The sequence below is a fragment of the Nyctibius grandis genome, chromosome 20, assembly GCF_013368605.1.
Source record: "Nyctibius grandis isolate bNycGra1 chromosome 20, bNycGra1.pri, whole genome shotgun sequence".
NCBI lineage: Eukaryota > Metazoa > Chordata > Aves > Nyctibiiformes > Nyctibiidae > Nyctibius > Nyctibius grandis.
In genome coordinates, this window is record NC_090677.1 from 399,003 (window position 1) to 424,053 (window position 25,051).

Consider the following 25,051-nt stretch of genomic DNA (forward strand, 5'->3'; position numbering starts at 1 on the left):
CAGCTCCGTCAGCTGCTCCTCATAGGACATACCCTCTAGACCCTTCACCAGCTTTGTTGCCCTCCTCTGGACTTGCCCCCTCCAGCCCATCCCCGCCTGCCCCACATGCAGGGCTGGTCTCTCTTGGATCAGGACTTCTGAAGTCCTTCTGAAGATACCACTCAACACCTGGCCTGCTGCCTGCAGTCAGTGCTGTGGTGGAGGTAGCCATCAGCTGCTCCTTTCTTCATACAAGATGTTCATGATGTTGGCTGAATTTTGCATAAAATGAAGCACCTCGGTTGTCGTTCTTTTGCCTCTCAAGATCACATCTCCAAACAAGCCCAACAGAGAATACAGTTTCACATACAAGCAGGAGACTGCTGTGATTTTGTCCTTCCACGTCCTGCTCCAGCACGCAGAAGCGTTGGCCGTCCATTCGATAGTAGGAAGAGAAACGTGGTACCTAACTCCACGAGTAGTCAAACTGTTGTATTTCTTTTTGGGATGAAATAAAATAGTATTTGAGTGCACAGTGGGGCTAATGCTGCTTTGTGCAGCTTTATATGCAGATTATAGAATTGAGGCAAAAAGCAGATCTTACTGTGATTAGGAGATAGATAGAAGAGTTAATCATAGGGAGGAATGGATTCATATTTGCTCTGAAATTTTCTAAACTGCCATCAGATACCTTCAGCTGAAGGAGCTGAACTTCACTACAAACCCTTTCTGTGCTGAAGGGCAGAGTTTTCTTCATCCATTTGAATTGCAATACAGGAGTTGCAGGGCTGTTTTCCCCAGAGATCCAAGAGTCCCTGTCTTTGTTGCGTTGATACGTGAAGCCATTTGGGTTTTTGCAGAGTCATACAATCATTTACTTGATGTGCTAGAGGCACACCCAAACCCTTGATTCCCATTTTTTCACCTTTTGAGAAAAGGTTTGGAAAAAAAGTCACTGGACATCGAAGTTTCAAGTCAGAGGCAATTAGTGGAGAATGGGGAGATAAACTACCAACAGATGGGGGAGGGTTGCGTGTGAAGGATGTACTCTCCATAATGCGCCATTAAAACTTCATGAAGAGGTGTCCCAGAAAAAATATTACAAAGCACTAGGCTTAATATTAAATTCTCAGTTTTAGCAGTCTGGTCATTTTCAGGAAGGAATAATCAGCTTAACCACAGCATTCACACATTTAATGTTCTGAGAGAAGAGGGATTGTCTGATTTTTCTTTTTCTTTATTTTTTTTTTTCCACAGTAATTAATGAAAGTCAAAAGCAGCAACTGGAATCTGCAAGCTACTCCTCCCGCTACGCTCTGGGACTTTTTTATGCAGCCGGTACACGGATTGATGTCCCCTGGGCTGCAAAGTACATCACCGATAATCCCTGCATACGCTTCATCTCCATCGATAATAAGAAACGCAATATAGGTCAGTGCTCCCATTATTTCCCTTAAACACAGTGACAATAGAGGGTGTAGATCATGAAAAATGCTGTTTAATTGAGTGTTGCTATTCTGAACAGAGCAAGTATTTAACTCCAAGCCACTGCGGATAGCATTTAATGTCACATTTGGCCTGTAATAAAATACACAATGAAAGCGGGAAGGTCCTCAGAAAATCACCACCCAGCACATGGTTTACGTTACTGCATTTATGAAACCAGTGTCAGGGGATTTAGGGCATCAGAATCTTGCTATTCCAAGAAAGAGCTGGAGTTCCTTTGTTTAAACATTGATTCATACACGTGCCAATTTATCTCCCGTCAGCCATTACTCTACAACTCCTGTTCTTTCTAGTAAGCATGCTTGGAAGTGGTAGTGAGTTATATAATTGGGGCTGTTCAGTCTAACTCAGAGTTAGGCAGTGTGCTTTTATAATCATGGAAAAGCCTTGAAATGGCTGCGCATAGTACAGCTGCTCGGGAAAGCAGTATGTGTTTTCTTTATTAAATGTATTTCTTATACCAAGAGTGTGTTGGCATACAATAGCTCAAGAATAACCGCTAGCGTTGGAATATCATCAAGTTCGTTAGGAGCTGAAAACGCTTCCCGATCTGTTACTTGCTCACATTGTGACGATGACCAGGTTTAACCACTTCTGTGAAGTGGGGGTAAAAACCTACCCACCTTTGTGGTGACCTACAAAGCACTGTGACTCACTGTCAGAGTCACAGAATCATAGAATCACAGAATGGTTTGGGTTGGAAGGGACCTTAAAGCCCATCTAGTTCCACACCCCCTGCCATGGGCAGGGACACCTTCCACTAGACCAGGTTGCTCCAAGCCCCATCCAACCTGGCCTTGAACACTGCCAGGGAGGGGGCAGCCACAGCTTCTCTGGGCAACCTGGGCCAGTGTCTCACCACCCTCACAGCTAAGAATTTCTTCCTCATATCTCATCTCAATCTCCCCTCTTTCAGTTTAAAACTGTTCCACCTCATCCTATCACTCCATGCCCTTGTAAAAAGTCCCTCTCCAGCTTTCCTGTAGCCCCTTCAGGTACTGGAAGGTGCTAGAAGGTCTCTCTGGAGCCTTCTCTTCTCCAGGCTGAATGGCCCCAACTCTCTCAGCCTGTCTCCATAGCAGAGGTGCTCCATCCCTTGGATCATCTTTGAGGCCCTCCTCTGGACTCGTTCCAACAGCTTCGTGTCCTTCTGATGTTGGGGGCCCCAGAGCTGGACGCAGCACTGCAGGTGGGTTCTCACAAGAGCAGAGTAGAGGGGCAGAATCCCCTCCCTCGTCCTGCTGGCCATGCTGCTGGGGCTGCAGCCCAGGATAAGAATAAGGAAGGATTTTCATAATCAGCTGCTGCCTAATACATAATTATTAAGTATTACCACATTCACTGTGCTAAAGCATGTCCGGGTTTAGACCTGGGAGACTTCTGTTTCCAGTCTTCCTTGTTCAGTTGGGATTGTTTCCTGCCCGCAGTCTGCAGACATCAGTGATGTTAGTACCTGCTGGGCAGGGCGCTGCAACCCTTGCCCTTATATCTACACGCCACCACCGTGCTAGGAAACAGCCATAGGGTTGGGCATACCTTCCCTCTCTTACACTGTAATCATGGGATTTAATGCAATAAGCTATCATGAGTGTCACAGTATGAGTGGCACTGGTGGCCAGGACCTCTGAAGACCTCTGCTCCAGCTCCCACTCACAGCAGGCTGTGCTAACGCAAGGTCAGGGCAGCCGTGCCTTGTCTAGCTGAGGTTTAAAAGAAAAAAAACAGGATGGAGGTCCCCAACATTACTGGTGACCTTTCCCAGAGCTGTACCTCCATCGGGAGAAAAAGCGTTTCTTTATCGGCAATCTGAACTTCCCAAGGCTCAGCCTGTGGATGTTGCCTCCTGTTCCATTGTCTGCCTCTGCCAATTAGAGTCACAGTCATTCAAGTTGGAAGGGACCTCTGGAGGTCCTACCCCCATGCGATGTTTGAAGTTAGACCCAGCTGCGAAGTTAGATCACGTTGCTCAAGGCTCTGTCCTGCTCCGCTTTGAGTATCTCCAAGGATGGAGATGTAGTGAGTCTGCATCACTCCTGCAAAGGCACACTGATGATTTCTGGTTCTTATGGATGGCAGGTCCTTGTCCATCCTGTTGGCCTCAGTGTGTAGTGTGGCATGGGGCAGTCCCCTCTCGGTTGCAGGACTTCACATTTCCCCTTGTTGAACTTCATGGCAATTGGCTTCATCATCTTCATAACTGCCATTAGTGACAAGCTGCTCTTAGATGCCCTGCTCCCTCAGCATCTACTGGACCAGGTACAACAAGCTCAGCTCCCTCCGTCTCTCCTTCTAGGTTGTGTGCTCCAGCCCCTGGCAGCTCTTCATGTGATCGTTTCCGGTTCTCTACATCCCTCTTGAACTGGGGGCTAGGGGTAAAACTGGACACAGCGCTGCAGTTGTAGCCTCATGGGCACCAAGTCAAAGGGCTTGATAAGTAACTGAGATTTGCTGGCCGTGCTCCTCGTGATGCGATTTGCCACCTTTGCACTGCTGGCTTGTATTCAGTGGTGGTTCCACCATAACCAGCGGGATCTTTTCAGAAAGGACTGTTGCTCGGCCAAACTGATGCATGGGGTTGTCCTGTGGCAGGCGCAGGACCTTGCATTCCTCCTTGTGGCGATAGTGCAGTTCAAGTCAGCTCAGTGTTGGGCCCCTCACTACTAGAAAGACCTTGAGGTGCTGGAGCAAGTCCAGAGAAGGGCAACAAAGCTGGTGAAGGGTCTGGAGCACAAGTGTGATAAGGAGCGGCTGAGGGACCTGGGGGTGTTTAGCCTGGAGAAAAGGAGGCTGAGGGGAGACCTTCTCGCTCTCTACAACTGCCTGAAAGGAGGGTGTAGTGAGGTGGGGGGTTGGTCTCTTCTCCCAGGTAACAAGCGATAGGACAAGAGGAAACGGCCTCAAGTTGTGCCAGGGGAGGTTTAGATTAGATATTAGGAACAATGTCTTCACTGAAAGGGTTGTCAAGCGCTGGAACCGGCTGCCCAGGGCAGTGGTGGAGTCCCCATCCCTGGAGGGATTTAAAAGCCATGTAGATGTGGTGCTGAGGGACATGGTTTAGTGGTGGGCTTGGCAGTGCTGGGTTAACGGTTGGACTCGATGATCTTAAAGGTCCTTTCCAAGCAAAACAATTCCATGATTCTATGATTCTAACTCTTCCAAACATGCCCCTCTTTGCACCAAAGCCAGAGGTGCAAGGCAATGGCTCCTGAAGTGCCTCCAGAACAGCGGTTTATCCTGGGAGCAAAGGAGTTGGAGAGACGAATCAACTCACCACGGTGGAAGCCCAATTTTGTTGTTTCTCCTAAGAATTTAGCCTGTTGGTCTGAAAAGAGGGAAAATAAAACAAAAGAATGACTGAACTGGCCAAAACAAAGATGCATCCACCCTGATATGCTTCCTCCAGCCGGGGCCAATAGTGAATATGTGAAGAAGGAGTGTAAGGAAAGCCAAAGACAGAGCGATCTTTTTTCCTCTGGCATTGTCTCCTTGCTACTGACAATAAGCAGCTGTAGATTTTCTTGCGTCTAAGATAATATGGCCATCACTGTGTTTAACGGTAAGTACTTGATAGTTAATAGCACCTACTGGTATTGTCAATCTCAGATGTCTGATTCTAGCTGTGCAGAAGAGGACACAGCCCAAGGGAGAAATTCACCCATCCTTTCCTCACATGCTTGCAAGTGTGGTCTCAAAGCACCAGCACTGAGAACAACGAATATGGAGTTATAGTGGAATTATCAAATAGCTAAGTGCAGCGTCTTTGCTGTCTCCAAATGCAATTTAACCAAATAGAAAGCATATTACTTGGGGCATATTGTTAACAAATACGTAGAAACTACCAGAACATCAGTGTTGACACATACTTTTCTCACTGAAATTTCTCTCATATCATGGGAGAGATCTGTTTATATGAGCAAATTTTTCCAAGAAGAACAAATTGTGTACCTTCATGGGGCTGGAACAAGCTGGAGGCCAGCAACTGGAGATGATTTCTCTCTGGTAGAGCCCTCCTTGTGACATGTAAACAGTCAACCAGCCGCCTTGACTCGCTGTCTTTCCTGGTGAACTTGAGTTTTGTGGGTTTGCGCTTTGTTCCAGGAAAAGTAGTACTAGGGAGAGAGCAGTACGTGTTAGCTGGAGCAGTGTTTCTGGCTGCGAGCACTCAGGCTGGGAGCAGGAGGGTTGGAAAGCATGCCTGTGTCGTGTTCAGCAATGCTGATGTACGGAAGTATAAAAATCAAAAGTGATTCACTTTTCTTCAAACACACGCATAGCTCTGCTGATAATAGAAACACACACGCACGTATTTTAAGACAACATGGGCAAGGGAGGTTGAATGTGAAATGTATTTACGCATATGGAGTACTGCAGCCAAAACACTTGAATATAAAGTTCCTTTATGTTTGTTTTAGCACGTATGCAAGTATTTTGTGTTTGTGTTTTCCTTTCCGTGCTTCTGACTGACCTCCAGAACATTACAATGGGAGGCACAGCAGCACCTTGCTGTCACTTGTTCACTGTCTTTTTTGGGATGCCGTTACCAATGTTTTAACATCATGCTCCACTCACTTATCATTCTTCCCATTCTTCCATTCTTCAACCTTGATTGATCGTGATTCATCTGAAGGAGACGATGGTGACAATGCAAAAGTAAATGTTGAGAGAGAGAGCAGAGGACTGGAGCATCTCTCTTATGAGGAGATGCTGAGATAGCTGGGTCTGTTCAGCTTGGAGAAGAGAAGACTGAGAGGGGATATTACCAACACTTATAAATACCTTAGGGTGGGTGTCAAGGGGAGGGGGCCAGACTCTTCTCAGTGGTGCCCAGTGACAGGACAAGGGGCAACGGGCACAAGCTGAAACATGGGAAGTTCCATCTGAATATGAGGAGGAACTTCTTTACTACGAGGGTGCCAGAGCCCTGGCACAGGCTGCCCAGGGAGGGTGGGGAGTCTCCTTCTCTGGAGATATTCAAAACCCACCTGGACGCGACGCTGTGCAACGTGCTCTGGGTGACCCTGCTTGGGCAGGGGTTGGACTAGATGATCTCCAGATGGTCCCTTCCAACCCCAACCAGTCTGTGTGATTCTGTGTGATTCTGTGTGATTCTGTGTGTGAGCAGAAATGCTCAGGCTAAGATTTACGTTGTGTCTCCTGGGTGAAGCAGCTGAGATCTTTCAGGACAGTCATCCTTCCCAAAAAGCCATCACCTTCTCCAGCTGATACCTGAATGGTCCCGCTTCCACCATTCCTCCTCTATACCATATACACTGTCCCTGTATATTCAGTTGTGTCTTATATCTCAAGCACCTGCATGCATCCCTCCTTCCATTGCATTAATCTGAAGAGGGAAAATTGCTTTGCAGCCCATCAGATGTGGCTGCAATGCGTATCAGAGGGTACATCCTGAACAGATAGAGAAGCACAGCTGCAGTTCTTTAGGCATAAGTAAAAATGACTAATGGATCAGACACAAACAGAAATTTGATTTTTCTGGTGCTTCTACACCTACTTTGATGTATCCACAATTAATGGAAGTTTATCTCACCCTCATTACCATGTCAAATGGTAGTGTTTTAGTAAACAGCATTGAACTATAGAGATCCAAAGGAAATAACTCTAGCTTTCTGCTAAGGGACTCTTTGTTAAACACGTCATTATACAAAAAAATAACTACATCTATATAATGTCTACCCAAAAGCAAATAGTCCAGCCCTCAAAGGCCAAAAGGCAAAGTCTAGCCCTCGCTATGAAAGTGCAAACTGTCCTTTTCGTTTGTACAAGACAACACAATCCCTGCTTTGGCTCATTCGTAAGGCAGAGATGTAAAATTCTTTCTTACGCAAGTTTTCACATTTTACCAGTGAAATACCTGAAACAGCCTTGTTATTATAATTATACGATGGGATGGGGTTGTTAGCAGAGCCAGCGAGTTGCAGTCTGTAACTCTCCAGAAGTCTCAGCCTGTGCTTGCTCTCAGAGCCGCCCCCTTCCCCAAGGACCACTCGCGCCTTGCCGCGCTGTGGTGAGCTGCAGTGGTCCAAGTCGCCGCATGTTGCACAGCGCTTGCAAACTCATAAAGTCTCTTCTTGCTAGGAGGTACGGCAGCATCCCCTCTCTTTTTGTTTTCTCCTTAATTCCTTTATGCAGGCTGCTCAAGGGTTGCTCGTTCTTCAGACGTTTATAGCGTAATGTTGTTATTTAAATGATAAATGTTATTCTTTAAATCATTTCAGTGGCTGGAAAGCTGCCTGGTGGAAAAGAACCTGGGGGTGTTGGTCAATGGGTGCCTGAACATGAGCCAGCAGTGTGCCCAGGTGTCCAAGAAGGCCAACAGCATCCTGGCTTGTATCAGCAATAGTGTGGCCAGCAGGACTAGGGCAGGGATCATCCCCCTGTACTCGGCACTGGTGAGGCCACAACTCGAATCCTGTGTTCAGTTTTGGGCCCCTCACTGCTAGAAAGACCTTGAGGTGCTGGAGCGAGTCCAGAGAAGGGCAACGAAGCTGGTGAAGGGTCTGGAGCACAAGTGTGATGAGGAGCAGCTGAGGGACCTGGAGGTTTTTAGCCTGGAGAAAAGGAGGCTGAGGGGAGACCTTCTCGCTCTCTACAACTGCCTGAAAGGAGGGTGTAGCGAGGTGGGGGTTGGTCTCTTCTCCCAGGTAACAAGCGATAGGATGAGAGGAAACAGCCTCAAGTTGTGCCAGGGGAGGTTTAGATTGGAGATCAGGAACAATTTCTTCCCCGAAAGGGTTTTCAAGCACTGGAACAGGCTGCCCAGGGCAGTGGTGGAGTCCCCATCCCTGGAGGGATTTAAAAGCCATGTAGATGTGGTGCTGAGGGACACGGTTTAGTGGTGGGCTCGGCAGTGCTGGGTTAACAGTTGGACTTGATGATCTTAAAGGTCCTTTCCAACCAAAATGATTCCATGATTCTATCAGTTTGCATTCGACATAACATCAGTGTGTCCCCTGGACTTCTGTAGTGGAGAACAAACCGGGTGACCACGCTGTCTTTCTGGCAGTCCAGGTGGGTGAGACAGAACAGCACGACTTCTGAGAATTTCGTCTTTTTCTTTACACTGCTAGAGAGGAATACAGTCTTCAGCAATAGACTAACCCTCGCTGCGATGGGGAGGAGGTGGTGAGCCTGACCCGTGCACGGCTGAGCCTGCTGGGGAAGGCACCGGCACCCAGGGCATCCCTGGCACCTCTTCTCTGCGGCACAGCGTGCTACCATGAGTTGGCTTCATCGTGACACAGCCTACTGCCTTCCCGATGACTATTCATGACATCTTTTCTTCACGATTTATGTGGAAAAATCAATAATAAAGCTGCTCCTCTGATACTGCCGTTACCGATGTAACCTGGCGCATGATGAGCCTCGAGAAGGAAGGCTTTTTGCATCAGCTGAGGATCTCAGCTGCTGTTCATAACATTACATAAGGAAGAGCCTACAAGAAGTGTACGTTGAATTCCCTGCGCGGTATGTGTGAATATTAAATATTTGTGTGATTGGCTGCCTTAAACACCCCATCAATATTTATAACTGGTCAGGGGGGACAGTGGGAATTCTTCAGTATAAATTATTTCGAGCCTCGTTTCTTTAATACTGCAGTCTTTGCATCTCTCTGCATTCTGGAGGGCTAAAGGTAGATGACACATACAAATGGAAGCAGTTTCCATCTTTTGCTTCAGGATTGGGAGGTTATATAATTTAAAGGGAAGATTCATCTTGCAGGTTTTCAGGATCAGTGTAATTCTTGAGTATCCTGTATAATTTTAAAATACAGATTCCTTTATCTTCTCTGTACCAAAATAAGAATTTTTAGGAAGATGGGAGTTAGAGTTATTTAGGTTTTCTCCTCATTACATGGCCAGTTGCTTTGTAATCCCCTGCCTGCCCTGCCTGCCTTTTAGAAAGCTAATCAGAAACTGTCTGTAAGGCTAATGAAATGCTGAATTTCTGAATATATTTCTTTACAAAGACTCTTCCAAAATGTGCCTTGTGAGAGAGAGCAGGTTTTATTCCAGGGAGAATACGGGACCTTACGAACCACGTGAACTTCTGAGGATAACTCAGGAGCTCCCTTACCCTTTTGCTGAATAGCAGCATGCCGTTTTGAAAGCGAACCTCCGTCTCTCTTGCTCGTTTGCTAGATGTGGTAAAGTTAATCACTATTCCGTTTTTTTCATTTGGGATATAGTTTTATAAGGCCTGTGCGTTGACTTCTCTTCCAGTAGCCTGCTGATCCCTCCCAGGGAGCAGTTCCAGCCTGTCTGGAGGTGTCCAGCTTCTCTGCTGCCCTCCACCCTGACCCAGCAGCATTTCCTTTACAGCCTATCTTCGAGGGTTGATGAAGCCCTTTCCCTTCCCCTCATGCTACCCAGGACCAGAATATGTTTTAGATAGCAAAACACATCTCCCCAGTAAGATTAAAAAGGCCTGAGGGGCAGGAAGCAGCCACGTCTTGTTTTTTTATCAGTATCTGTTCTGACTCCAGGTTTTGGTCATGAACACAAGGAAAATACTTGACACTGTTCCTCTAGAAAGGAAGAAAACGTTCCCGTGGAAGATGTGTGCCTATCTCACCCGTATAGGGTCTCTTCTGGAGACTAGATTGTAACCCTGGGATCGGTCCCCTAGGAAGGAGAGACACGGTGCCCGTACCCACGCTGGAGGTGTTCCCAGCCATTCCACTGAGCACTCAAACAGTGGGAGTACAACCTGCCTTTGAAGGTGGCCCCTGTTTTGAGCAGGAGGTTGGACTAGAGACCTCCAGAGGTCCCTCGCTGTCTAAGTCCTGTGACTCTGAGCCAGACAATGTTCTGGTGAGTATTTACTGAACACACTAATAAACCAGCTGGGAAGTGAGTCCAGCCAAGCCCCCGTGGCAAAAACAGGCAATTCTTCAAGCTTTGTCCACATTCACTGTCCGACAAGTTTTAATGTCAGTTCAGCTGAACCAGTAAAAATTTTCAATCCTCTTTGTGGACCTTTTGTAGATGTATCTATGGAGCCTGCAAACTGATCTGCAGGTCTTGTCTACTTCCTTTTATGCCTTTATCAAAGTAGATCGCATTCTCCTGAGGGTCAGTGGGTTTAAGGGCTTTGCAGAGCCTGTGAGCCACAGGGCGCTTCCAGGGCGTGCAGTTTGCAGCCCATGCCACCTCATGCTTCTCCACAAATGTGCTTCAGTCCTAGACCAACACAACCACTTCTAAGGCTGATCAGCCTCTCTGAACATCCTGTCCTTGGTGTCTTGGTGGACACTGTGTCCCTTGTGGTATAGGGTTTCTTGCTTCAAAGCCTTTCAGCTGAGGAACTGTGAGACATGCTACACAATGGCCCTCAGACATGATTTTCTCTCCTTGAATATTATTGTTAGAACAAATCTAGTTGGCTTCTGCTTTCTCGGGGGTGGTAGGAGAAGCTATAGCTGCTTCTCCCTGTCTTCACCAAGTCTCCACTGCTAGCCACACGGGCAGCGTCGAAGGGCGTGTGGGTCCTTCTTAGGGTACCTTGTGCCATTAATATCGTCCCAAGAGCACTGTGCTCTGTCCCCTTCCTGGTGCCTTGAAATCCATGTTACCCACCAGTTCCTCCCCTTCCACAGTTACTTTTCAACCCGTCACACTCCCAGAACATGATAGATACCATCCTGACCATTTGCCAAATGAATTCTATGACTTTCAGGCTCTGACAGTGTTCTCCCTGCTAAAGAAACTTCGGGCCTCTGTAGATCTCAGGGATCGCAGTTGATCTCTAAAATGTCTTTTGAATTTAGGGACTCTGAACCTTGACCCTGGCATAGATTCATGAGAGAAAAGTAGCTTTTGCATTTTGCAAGGGAGGAGATTTTGGTGGACAGATAATCCACTGTGGGCTTTCCCTGAGAAGTTATGTTTTGTTTTATTGAGGTTTAGTGATCTCTCTGTCCCCTTCTTTCCCTGAGACTGGTGGTAAGGAGGACATGGCCACCACAGGAGCTGACTTTACACCCGTAATATCATCTGAGAACTTCCCAGGGCAGAAGGAGGTCCCCATGGGAGGACTTGCCACCATGGGCTGTTCATATTATCACTGTCCTGCAGTACAGAGCGTGTGGAGGAATTAGACTGCAAGTCTTTTTATCCCACTGTAATAGTGACAGCTACACTTCTAGCCCGAGCAGCTTTGCTGAGCAGCTTCACCGAGGACACCATGCTCTTCTGTCTTACAGTTCTGCTCTAGATGTGTTATTCAAAGCTAGGAGCCACCTTTGTGACGCCAGATGCTCTTGGGCTGCAAGCCACTGTGCTGGGGAAGTGGCCCTGGGTTCTGTTCTCTGTGCTCTTCTCCAGGGCGTCTTGTATTAGCCCCATCCTTTTTCTGGAAGATAATACTCCCAACAGGCTTAATCCTGCATAAATTCTCACTGTCAGCAGTCAGTCCTTCTCTTTCTTTACACAGCCTGTGTGATTCCTCCAGCTGGGAATTAACGACGAGTGTTGGAGACAGTCCCAAAACGCTAAGAAGCTGATGGCTGCCTTCTCCTGCTCGCAATCCAAACACCTTTCCCCTCGTTCCCAGGTGGTAGGTCAAGATCCACTTTCCCCAGAGAGTCCATCATGGGGAGACTTTGCTAGTGCTTAATTCACGGTTATAACTGGCTGCAGTGCAGTGTATGGTGAGCTCTAATTGCTTTCATGCTTTCTGTCCTTGACACCTCTTCCAAATAGCTGATGTGTCCTCTACCTGTGACAGCTTGTACTTCATACTACTCAGTGTTGGAGGTCATCCTCAACTGTTTTCATGGGCTCATACAAACCTACCAGGCTCCAGCTGGAGGCAGTGGGATGGGGATCTCTGGCCTGACCCTGCTCCCAGCAGAGCAAACATGAGAGCTACAGGAGGTGTCCAGGTGAGTTGGGGCAATCCCCAAGGATGGAGACCCCCCACCACTCAGGGACGTGTCCAGGTGAGTCAGGGCAGTCCCCAAGGATGGAGACTCCCAACCACTCAGGGCCTTGTCCTGGGGATGCCCTGCTCACACGGGAAGGGGCTGTATCCTCATGTCCAATTGGGATTTTCTCTTGTTGCAGTTGTGCCCATTGGCTCTTGTCCTGTTGCTTTGAACTTCTAAGAAAAGTCTGGCTCTGTCATCTCTGTCTCCTTCCCTTTAGGATGTGGAAGATACAGTTAGATCCTTACTTTTCAATTCCCCACTTACTTAATTCCACGTTTATTTAATCTCCTGTCTTTTCAGTTAATTCATTTTACTTGTATGTGGTTTTGGACTCGCTAAGAGGGGACACTGCTGATCAGACTGACAGTGCAGCCGGACTTTGGTCTGAGTTGCTTCAGTGTCTCCCATAAGGTCTTTGTGGACTAGAGTTGTTTGTGAGGGACCGGTGGAACTTCATACTTTGACTTTGAGACAAAAAAAATGGGATTTGTTCATCCCTACTACTCTGCTCAGCCCTGCAGGCTGCTCAGAATGACTGCATGTAGATAGTGATGGTGGCCAAGATATGGTGGTGGCCAAGACATCCCAAGGAGGGTGGCCCTGTTAAATCTGGGTCCCACATCAGAGCCTGGCTCTGCCCCTCTTCCCATTCCCACAGCTCCACAGTCTGCAGGGTCCGCACAGCCCCAGCCGCTGCTGCTGGGCCAGGCGGGAATGTAGCAGCTCCTGTGACACCTTCCCTGTCACAGATGGGATGCTGGGCTGGATGGGGCGATACGCCAAAGGTCGCACAGTTCTTTTCTGTTTACATGGAAGCAAAATGAAAAGGAATATGTTTATCCTCACATTCATTGCTTTGCATCTACTATCTGCCTGTGTCGGTGCAATGCAGCACAGAAAAGAAATTAACAGTAAAATGAGGAAGACAACACAGAAGCGAAGGAAACCTGTAGTTATAGTATTGCATCTTCCCCATGCCATGGGGAAGAGGAGATTCTGAACTTCTGGCACAAACCACGTCTGTGGTCAGTCATTCATACAGGGTGCATCAAGGCTGAGATACCCCCATTACTTTCAGGGAAAAATCTATTTTAAACTCCTCTCTTAGCCAGTATTTCTGCAGAAGAAAGAAAAGGGCTTGAGGCTAAACTTGATCCTTGCAGGCTGCATATTTCAGCACTGGAAGGCTGTGACTCAGTGGCCTCTGGAAGCTCTCCAAGCTATCAGTAGCTCAAAGGAGGAATTAAAAGCTCAACGAACTGCCTGTTCTCCTGAAACTTGTTTTGTACATGCTATGGAAGAGATGAGAGATTTGAAGGAAGGCGGCCCTGTCCAAGAATCATTTGCTATAACAAGTCACAGCAAGCAATGAATATTTATTTTATTGAAATGCTTAGATGTCTTTTTAATGAGCCTTTTTGCCGAGTTTACGTGGAAGAATTTGCCAAAATACCATGTACAGTATAATAAATCCCAAGATGCCTTATAGGTTTCCCCACTTGGTCTTCTGTCCCTGACAGTCTCTATGTAGAGACGTCAAAATATCTGTTTTCTCCCCCAAAATGGGAAGGAGAGACTGAGTAGCATTTCTGACATTTTTCCAGACAGTTGGAAAAGCTGATGTGAACAGAGATATGTCCTGTACTAGCCTGTGAAACCCGGCTTGGAGGGATCTCAGGAAGATGAGTCTGAGGCTGGACGTTAGGCAATCTGCTCATCAGAGCTCAGGGAAGAAGATGGCCCCTTTGACTGAGCCTCTGCTTCTAGACAAGAGTGGCTGGTCTTTGTTTCACTCTACAGTCTTAGTCCCCAGATCTGCCTTGCCCTTATCCCGAATCCATGTCAGGTGGATATCTTGGACCTATCCATCCCCAATGGTTAAGGCTTACTTTCAAGCCCAAGACACAAGAGTGCAAAATCAGCACCTCAGATTAGAAAAGGAAACAAAGTTTTTGGACCCTTCAGGAAATCACCCAGGAAAGACCTCTAGGACTGGCTGAAAACAGATCTTGCGATCCCAACCCAGGGATCTTCTGCTCTTAGGAGTGCCTTACTTGGAAAAGGAGAACTTTAAGAAAAGGCAGCACCACGGCTCGGTGCCTTCAGGCGTGGCCTGTCAGGGTGCGTTCCTGATCACAACCAGGAAACATCTTCCCACCCTTTTTGCCACATTTTCTAGTTTGCGAGAGCAAGGGTTGACTAAGCTGGCCCACCCAAGAAAGAGACTCAGTGAAGGGATCCTTCTAACTGAAGTTAAAGCCATTGATTTCATGCTTGCTGTGGGTGCTAGGACTTGGTACTGCTGCACCTCAGTAGTGTATTCTGAAGTTATCAGCCCAGGACAGAAAGCTTATCAGAGAAGGACATTTTGGTTGCCTTTGGAAACCTGAAATTTGTCACCTTCTCAAAGGGGATCTCCAGCTGGAGGAGATGGAGATCTCTTCACCAACACAGTAGAGATAAAGATTTCTATCAAGCCTGATTTCTATCAAGCTTGATCAACAGCCAGAACTGGTCAGAAAGTGTTCAATTGCCTCTTTCATTGTGGATTCCTTGGACATAAAATGCTCATTTTCTGAAACTAAAATATTTTTATAGGAATGTGCTAATTCAAAGGTTTAGCCAGAAAAGGCTTTCTGCTTCCCAAAAGAGGGAATTTCTCATTGATGGAGCGAGAGGGAATTGCTTAATTTAGCGACCAGCTTGGTGATTTTGAGCTCTCAGCTGAAATATAGCAGAACCCAGGTCATGTCCTTGCTCCGGCAAATTCGTCGTGCTCATTCGAAGCAGAACAGCCCCAGCAAGAATGACTCACACAAGGATCTGCTGGGTCCTCATCGTGCCTTGGCACAGGGAAGTCACTGAGCCTGAAAATCCCTTATTCTAGGCAAATTCTCTGGCTGCTGGTTGTTGGCTGTCCAGACCAAGTCTGTAAGGTGACAAGCCAACATGCTGGCAGGGACAGGGGTCCTTTGCTGTAGAGAACACACAACCAGCCCCAGCTATAACGAAGCTTATCCATTTCTGTGTCTGCTGGGATGAACATCAGCACTTGAGCTGCCTTCAGTTCCTCCCCTGGCACTGCAGCCTGGGTGATTTTTAAAGGATAAACTATTTTTTTTTTGAGTTTTGCTCACTTGCACATATTTGCCCAAGGACAGAAGTTGAATTGAAGGCTCACACTCCCCAAAACGTGCATGCAGACAACCGCACATCCATTTCCTGGAAGGTGCTAAAGGAGCAAAATTTGAGTTCACTTGCGCAGGCCAAAAGGAAGTGCTGATTTCTCAAGCTAACCTGCCCTGGATTCTGTTCCCCCTCTTCTCCTCCGTAATTGTTAACTATTGGTTTTATTCTAGCCTTTCAACTGTGGAAATAGCTCTTCCCCTAAAGGGTTGTCAAGCACTGGAACAGGCTGCCCAGGGCAGTGGTGGAGTCACCATCCCTGACGGGATTTAAAACTGTGTAGATGTGGTGCTGAGGGACATGGGTTAGTGGTGGCCTTGGCAGTGCTGGGTTAACGGTTGGACTCGATGATCTTAAAGGTCCTTTCCAACCCAAACGATTCTGTGATTCTATAAATACTGTTGCATGGCCAATATGCAACCAATTATAGAGGGAGCAGATGTTTTTCACAGCAATGCAACGCTCACTCTTCTTTTTTTGTCCTTTGCCTTAAAGATAATTTTTATCTCGTGATGTTTTCATGTTCAAGGCTTTCATATTTCTGTGTTGCAGGGATTGTCCTCTTAAAGGGACCTGTACTTCAAATGCAGGAGGAAAAATATAAATTAGCCTGATATAGGTGGGCAAGCAAATTGGCTGTGGTGACAATTTGTAGACCTGGCTGGAAAAAATTCCCACAAAGCAGTTTTACATGTTTCTTCTGGTTGTTCTCTTTTGCCAGTTTGCCACAGTCGCCAAGTGGTTGCCCTCCTTGTAGAGCCTGTTGAAATGTCTGGGAGGAAAAAGGGGAAGAGTTTGCTTCCAGTATATTCCCTGCTCCTTCCAGCTGCTGCTTACAGGGTGTGAGAATGCCTTGAGGTTGCTCTAGGAGAGATATGTGGGGCTAGGGTTATTGCAATGGGAAAACCATCACAAATTTTGCAAAAAGCTTGGATTTCTTCACTGTGCTTCTTGTGAACAACTTGTGTTGTTACTCCTTATGTTTTTTCCAGCTCGAAGAACAGGATGGTGCCACAGATATTTTCGTTCTTATTGACTCCTAGGCTAGAGGCACAATTGTCAGCATGCAGGGAAGGCATGAGGAATCTTTCAAAAGCATCTCTCTCCTTTATTTCAGAGTCTCCTGAAATTGGGCCCTCAGTTGTAGTTCACACAACTGTGATGTTTGGAAGCAAGCACCTGGATTCAGACCCCGAAGAGGTGCAGCAGTTAATTCTCAGTCACCTGGAGAGGATCATGCCATCCCTACCTAAACCAGACAGCATCAAGTGTCAGAAGTGGAGATACTCTCAGGTACCCTGTGTTGGCATCAGTCAGCTGGGAGGATGCTGCTGGGGCAATGCTGTAGCACAGACTGGCGGTGTATCACAAGGAACAGGACATCGTACAACCCGGTGGTTTTCATCCTCGGGGAGCAAGAGGAAAGGGGATACTTGCTTGATATCCGTAATACATTCCTCCACATAGCCATGAGCAGCATCCAGGGCTGGCCAACGGCAGCCAGATCATTTCTAGACATCTTTTTACATAGCGGACCTGGCTCAGCGCTAAGTTATGCAGCACTCCTGGTGAGCAGGGACAGGAGCAGTGCACAGGAAGGAAGTAAATCCCACATACTTCAGTGGGATTTTCACTGGTATTTAAAAGTATGACTCAGTCTGTCTCTCCTGTATCCGAAAGTATGTGATATTATTAGCAAAATTCCCACCCTACCACAGAGTAGCAGAAGTCCTTGTGTTCAGACATACTAATTGTTATTATTTGATTTGGCCCAGTTTGATTTAACAGTATGTTATGCAAAAAATATTTTAAAGTAAATTACCTAAGGGTAATAATAGCAAAATGTGTATATATTTTACGGACTTCCTTTAAAAATCCAAGGAAATTGTTGGCAATTTCCTAAAGTATTGGAGTGTATCTGCATGTTTACCCAAAGCCTCTTAAGTTAAATTACATTGGTGAAATTGAATGTGGAAGCTGATGCAAAATATTTACTTAAAGCAGTCCCATAAAATTTTTTCCTTTTATGAAGTCTGGAAAAGTTACTGTAGGTGACTGTTGTGAAGTCTGCTCATACCCGTTGATCTGCATCCAATTTAGGAACCTGGTCTCATTAGCACAAAGTTTATTTTTCTGCGAGTAAGGTATTGGTAGCTTGCAAATCGCTTCCCAGTGCATAGTATTTGTTCTTGGTTGTCGTATAAAAGTGACCTTAACATAGGTTTTCATGTTTCAGATGGCTCATACAAAAATCATGGTATGTTTTATATGTTCCCCTTTATCAGTTCAGGGTTTTTTTTGTTAGTATCTCTATACAGTTGTCACTGTTAGGGATCCTTTTCTGGTTGTGACTTCTGGTCTTTTGTTCTGCATTTTCTGTTACCTTTAGGCATATTAAGCCCTTTCCTTGCATTACTCACACTTCTAGCACATTGTCAAAGGTGACATATAACCATGTGCATCATATATAAAATCATAGAATCGTTGTGGTTGGAAAGGACCTTTAAGATCATCAAGTCTAACCATTAACCCAGCACTGCCAAGGCCACCACTAATCCATGTCCCTCAGCACCACATCTACACAGCTTTTAAATCCCTCCAGGGATGGGGACTCCACCAGTGCCCTGGGCAGCCTGTTCCAATGCTTGACAACCCTTTTGGTGAAGAAATTTTTCCTGATCTCCAACCTAAACCTCCCCTGGGCCAATTCTGATTTATTTCATGATGAAAATATGGATAAAGGAAAAGACAAGAATGGCAGTTAATTTCTTAGTACCAAATTAAAAAAAAAAAGTCTCAATTGCATTCTACCAAACAGCTCTGCTTTTTGAATCCTGCCAAAATTATGGCGACACAGGGTTTATTATAACCTTGTACCTATTGCTTCATCTTTTAGAGGCAGCTGGAACAGTGACTGTAGGAACAAACTCTTATTTTCCACAATTGCTTCAAAACTGTTGTCTTCCTAAATCACTAGGTGTGCGTCCTGTTTCCCCTATTTAAAAATTACATTCAGACATCATACTGCTGGATGATGCTCTATTATTTTCTCAAACCGCTGTACAATGTACAGATCTTCCCGCTTTCTTCTGTTGCCTGGTATCGCTACTAACGAAAACCACCGACTTCAGCAGCGGCTTGTGCTTTATGGCTGTGTCACAGAAGAAATTATCACCAGTCTTTAATTCGGTGGATGAATGTCAATATGTCTTAGACTGCAAATAAGTCAGTGTAGGTCAGATCTGTTATCTCAATAAAGAGATCTCTATTGCCACCCTATAAAATAATCACTACCTAAATTAAATATCTGGGACAGAGCTCCCTCTTTCTCTTAAAGCTATCTTTACTGTCAGTTATAATAAGCTGCTGCCACAGAAGCAATGGGAACTGATAAAATGGGTGCGTCTTTTCCCTGACTCTTTTAGACGGGATTAAATCCAGCTGTAACGTCCTTCACATGGCCAAACACAATCCTGGGATTAAAATGCAGACATTACAATTATCCATGGCGGATGAGGGATTAGGACTTCCAAACTTCTACTGACACTACTTAGCAGCACAGCTGCAATTCTGGATCCCCTGCTTTAATTACGATAAGACACTATTAGCATTCAGAGCCAACAGCTTCCCAACCCATCATGCCCCTTTGACAGAGTCACTTTATGTGTATAAGGGATACTGGGAGAACAAAGAATCATAGAAACTGGACCTTTTTAGAGGGGACCTCAGAAGGGACCTCTTCGGGTCTCTAGTCCAACCTGTTGCTCAAAGCAGAACTATTGCCAGCACTAGGCAACCTTGTCCATGGCTTTGTCTAGCTGAGTCTTGAAGTCTTCGAGGATGGAGATCCAACAGGCTGTGCCATATAGCCAAGGGCAATTTGCAATTTATGCCAGACAACACCTTCAGAAGAACTTGAAGAAGGAGCAGGATCATTCCTTTCCCCAGTCACTATGTCTAGAGTGAGGGCCTTTACTACATTGAGCCCACAATCTTGCCACACGGGCCAAAATATGGAGGCTGAGATGTCAAAATATTGATCCTGTGACCAGTATGACAAACCAGAAGCTGTTTGGTACAGCCAGCATCAAATAAGCACTGGGTAGTCAAGAAGGAGGGACACTCAAAAAGCCTTTTTCTGCTGAACCTTTCCTAATTGCTTATGCTCAGTGACCTTGATCTGTAAGAGAAATTTAGAAATAAATTAAGTACTGACCTAAAATTAGTCTGAGAAAGACGATCTCTGGCTGGATTTACCATATGTGGCTAGACTCTTCTGTTGAGTTGAATAATGGAGAATGGGTTGCAACTGGCTACAAATTAATTTCAGATAATTACCTCCTTTAAAGAGACACTAACATGCTGGTAACACAAAATGCAGCCAGTAACATAAATGTGGGTGTTTTGCAGCTGATCTGTACTTGGAAACGGCAGATAACGGCACAGCAGTGGCTAGCTGAATGTACATGTGAATCAGTGGAAAAATCGCCTGGACTGAACAAGATGCATCGGACTTTAGGTCTTGTTCACTGAAGCTGATTGTTGCACAATGGGATAGAGTAATGGTTTACTGCACAGGAATCCAAAACATGTCTTTGGACCAAAGGCAGAAAGTCAAGAAATGATCAAAAGAAAATTGTACTCTTTGTATCATGCTTTATGATCTCTATGGTTTGGTCTCTGTTGCTGGTCTACTGCTGTGCTTCTGCTCTTTTATTCCCTCTTTCTCTCTGGCTTTCTAGATATTTTTTCCTCTTTTCCAACATTTCATCCTTATGGGTCGTGTTTTGTCATTCCTTTTCTTGGACTATTTCTTCCCACCTTCTTCCTCTGATCACTTCATCATCAAGCTGTCCTGCATCTTCTTATCTTTTGTATCCCTTCTGCCTGAGCCTGCCTTGCCCTCACATTTACCTTTAATGTGAGATGACAGCAGCTGCTGGTGCTGCCTTATCTCCATTCTGAGATTCACCGGTGCTGCTCTGGGATGTGCTGATTTAGTACAACATGGACACTCAGCCTTTGTACGTAGGTTTGAAACAGGCTACAACAACACGTGACACAGACAAGCGTGGTAAAACCACAAATGCTGTGTTCTTTTACTCTGCCGTTTGACATGCATTGGTGTGTGTCATAAAGTGCCATACTGAAAAGAGGTCTTGTGCTCCCCATGAGTTCCAGGTGGCTTCAGGTTAATAGGTACTGGCCAAAGCAAAGTCCATTCACTTTTAGAAGCGTTACACAGAACTGCTGAAGGGCTGCCACTCCACAGATACAAGTTTAATTGAGGGTACAGTGCCAGGAAAATTATATTTAAAATTGATACAATGCATACATTGAGAATGACGTTAAATATTTATCAAAGCAACCTTATTCAGAACTTGTCCCATGCTACTTACAGAGAAAGCGTTGATCGTATCTCTAGCAGTGTTCAAAAATTGTTGTGCTACTCAGATGAAAAAGGAGACCAGCGTAGCAGAGCTGGAGACAGGGTGGGTTGTCCCAAGGCTGTATGCACAGCAGTGTGAAGCATGGGCAGGTCATCATGACAGTTGTTTCTCTGAAGTCCACCCCACTTCCCATCCAGGAAGGTCACCTGGTCAACCCAATCGTGTTGCAGGCTCTCGTGGAAACGGCAGGCTCGCTTTCCTTTTTTTGAACAGTTACATATCTGGGGGTTTTTGCAAGCCCACCTTTGCTGATCATGTATCTTCATACCTTTTGGCTTAGAGATCTCCATGCCTCATCTATCCAGGGTCAGGCAATTCATTTCTGCTAAGACAGACTGAGAATAAGACACGACGGGGCTGTAAAGTTTATAAATTTCCACATACAGGAAAGCTTTATTCTAATTATTTAACTCCTGAAGATATATATTTTACTATAGTACTTTGATGGTTAGTGCTTGGACCTATGATCTGGAAGGGCTGCTTTGTATGAAGGCATGTTTCTCAGGAATATGGTCCTTTCTGGCATGAAATTCAGGTAAATAAAATACTTTCTTTTCCATCTTCCTGTATGCTTTTCTTTTTCAGGTTACAAAAGCTGTGCCCGATTGTCTGGGACAAATGATTCTTCATACTCAACCTCTCCTGATTTGTGGCGGTGATGGATTTACTGGTTCCAACTTTGATGGCTGCATAGATTCTGCTATGAGCCTTGCAGAGGCTGTGAAGTCTCATAGCAATTTCAAAGTCAGCTGCTAAACTTAGTCAAGATTCATGATTAATTTTACTATGATGGATGGAATTCTAGTTTAGTGTCTATCTTGCAAAAATAAAGGAAAATCTATTGGTGTGCTGTAGTAATTATTGGGATGGGATGGAATTGAATTTTCCAGGATCTGTGCAGTTTGTGGTTACTTTACTTGAAGTAAAGCTTTCTCTGGCTCTAGTTGGAGGCACTGAGCTCCAGCAGTCTTGCCAGGTCTCCTGATACTTCTACAGCCCATGAAAATTATATCGAGGAGAGGAGCCTGACTTGAAGCAGCACAAAAACCCATGGAGCTGCAGAGTTTACTCCTTCTCTGAGCATTCGGAGCCCTGGAAGTGACAGAAGGAACATGGACAATTGATCCCAGAGCTTTCATACGTACATGTGGTCATTTGTTCTGGTGCAGATCCGCCCTGGTCATGGTTATTGTATTGGTCATGGGGAACCAGCGATGGAACGATCAGGGAATCAGGATGGCTTGCTGTGCTTCTCAAGTTGGACCACTTGTGCAAGGTCTAACCATATCAACTCAAGGTCTAGCCATGTCTCCAGGCATGGACAACTTCTAAGTGAGGGATAGTGGTTGTCTGCCAGCCAGCTTTCTTTGCCCACAGTTTTCTGGAGCCCTGGTTGCAGATTGATGGAAGAGCTCATTTAAGAGCTTGTTGATGTTACTGGCAATGATGTGCCACTGAACCATAGTGCCTGACCTGGGTGCAGTCTAAGCAGCATCAACCCAGCTGTGCTCATGAAAGAAAGAATGGAGAGAAGGTAAACGAGAAGGTGGGCGTGTTTCTAGAGCTCTCATAGCAATAGGGCTACTATCCCAAAGTCATCTTGAGGATAGACATGGACATCTGGGCTGTAACGTGAATTTAACACAGTAAAGCAGACTGTCCAGGAAAAGTGGATGCGCTTAAAATGGTTCAGTATCACCGGTGCGTCGTGGCTGGTCCAGGGTCCCCTGAACAAGGAGCAGCCCTTTCCTCCTTCCAGGTTGTGGAGGAATCAGGGTAGGAGTAGCCAATACGGAAGGTGGTTTACTTGCTTTGCCTGGCAAAAGCCAAGAGGAAGGAGGGAAAAGAATTTGTCCAAGCGTGGTCCATGGCAGTGTGTTAAGAAAACTGTGCTGACATTTCAGGTTTAGGGTTACATCACCACCACCATAAAAACTCATTTAAAGGAAGGAACTGGTCTGAAACTGAGGTGAGTTCTAGACAGCTCTATACTTTATTTTGGCAGAACAGGTGTAGAAATAGAGGGGCAGGTCCAGGGAAGGATATAAATACACGTGTGAATGAATGAACAAGGAATTTGATTTGGAATACTAAAAAAATAAACAGCAAGTATAATTGTGTTGAAAAGACTACCTGTCCCAGTATTTCTAAGCTACTAAACTGTTTCTGTGAAGTCAATTTTGAACTTACTCAGAAATTAGCCAAGAAATCATTTATTTATTCTGAATTTGATTTTAGCTTGCCCTTCCTCTTAGATCACGTGTCACGAGTTTAGTACCTCTCTCTACTACAGCACTAAAAATAACAAAACGGTGTTTTCAGCAGACAGAATTTTAACCATTAGAGAAGTACAATTCAGCTTATTATACCCCTTCGTTTCACAAAGATCCGATGTCCTGTGTTCACAGCAATTGAACACTGTAATTTACTGCTGTGTTTGACCATTTCTAATGCAGTAGTTTAAGTGACACTAAGAACTTCAAAGCTTAAGTTAATTTTAAAAATATCTTTGAAGGATATTTCATGATACCATGTGGTTTTATTGATTTTTTTTTTCTTCTTTCCATGAAGTCCTGGAGTTTAAAACTAGGTGTTGTTACTGTGTCTGAAAAACTAGGTGTTGTTACTGTGTCTGACCCAACCATCTCCAAAGCCTCAAGTTTTGATCACTGCGTGTTGTGCAGAAACGGGGACGGGGAGTCAGTCCCCAAGGGAGTAACGTGCTGAACTGTACAAGAGGGTTTTCTGCTGGGTTATTGGTTCCCCTGGAAGATGTCACCGTGGCAGGCGGTTCAGCCATTGCTGGACCCGTGGTGATGATTTCTGGGGACACATCCCACCAGCCTGCCCTTCATCCAAGCTCTGCCTCAGTGCACAGGGAAGGATGTGGGTCCTTTTCCTGCAGGGGTGAAGGAGCAGGCTGTAACTTCAGGGTATCTTTCCAGACTCTTTGCTTGTGCTTTTTTCCTCATCTTCACTCTTTGTTTTCTGCTCCTTTCTTCAAAGATGGATTTTGCATTAGAACACGCTAAAATTTGCACTTCCTTCCCCTTCCTTCAGTTTTGAATGGAAGCAAGCCAAACCACCGAAAACCCAAATAAAGATCAATCCCGAAAGCCTGTGACATGCAGAAAACCGAAAATGAGGCATCTTTGACTTAACGCTGTGTTGCTCCTCTCGCTGCCTCACAAACGGGCATTCTCCAAAGAGTCACGATGCTCTCACAGGGGACTTATATCAGCAGCAGACTTCAATACCACAAGTGACAGATAAGTGGAGATGTCTCTGACCCCATCCTTTCAGCAATCTTATGGTTTTGGTCATTTTGAGACCTCAAAATACCGGATAATAATCAAATCAGACATTCAGAGATTTTTTCGAATAATGAGATTTTCAGTTCAGAGGTTTTCTGACACGAATCACAGTGAGTCTCAAATTGCTCCCATCCTTCCCCATATCATGACAGTCTATCAGAACGCCTCTTTCCTGTAGCTTTCTCCCAGATTAAGACTAAGAAAAAACTACTTGTTTTTTTTAAGGTGGAGTAGAAAAGTTCACGGATTTGTTCCTCTGGATGCACTCCAGACAATGGGCACTTAAGGGTCTCTGGGGCGATACCTCATTTTCTAGATGTGAGCGGGGAGACGACGACATTAACTTTCCCACACAAGGCGGGTAACGAGTGGTGATATTTCAAAGGGGCCACTGTATCTAAAAGGATGGCAACAGAAGGGACTTGTCTGGTTGATTTCCCGGGCTTTTCTCTGGATGAACGTAATTTTCGATTAACCAACTGGCAGATCCATCAATTACAACTCATATCTCCTTGTTTCCAGACAAGGGTGGTGGCTGTGTCTGATCTCCTATGTGTCACAAGACACAGCTAACGCCCAAAGTTGAATTAAAGCATTTCAGGTCTCAGACAACAATGTTATTGTCTTCCTCATCACAAGGAAAGATGGGGCTGTAAATGCTCAAAGCC

General features: G+C 45.5%; 1 protein-coding gene across 2 annotated transcripts in view; it reads left to right on the forward strand.

Annotated features, from left to right (window-relative positions):
- The window catches only part of RNLS (renalase, FAD dependent amine oxidase), an 82,217-nt gene extending 60,302 nt beyond the window's left edge, over positions 1–21,915 (forward strand). For both annotated transcript variants that reach the window (XM_068416684.1, XM_068416685.1), the window contains exons 5-7: positions 1,237–1,410; positions 16,737–16,912; positions 21,655–21,915. In XM_068416684.1, the coding sequence (XP_068272785.1) occupies positions 1,237–1,410; positions 16,737–16,912; positions 21,655–21,825 (521 nt within the window). In that variant the 3' untranslated portion in view covers positions 21,826–21,915. The remainder of the gene's footprint in view (positions 1–1,236; positions 1,411–16,736; positions 16,913–21,654) is intronic.
- The last annotated feature ends 3,136 nt before the right edge of the window (positions 21,916–25,051 follow it).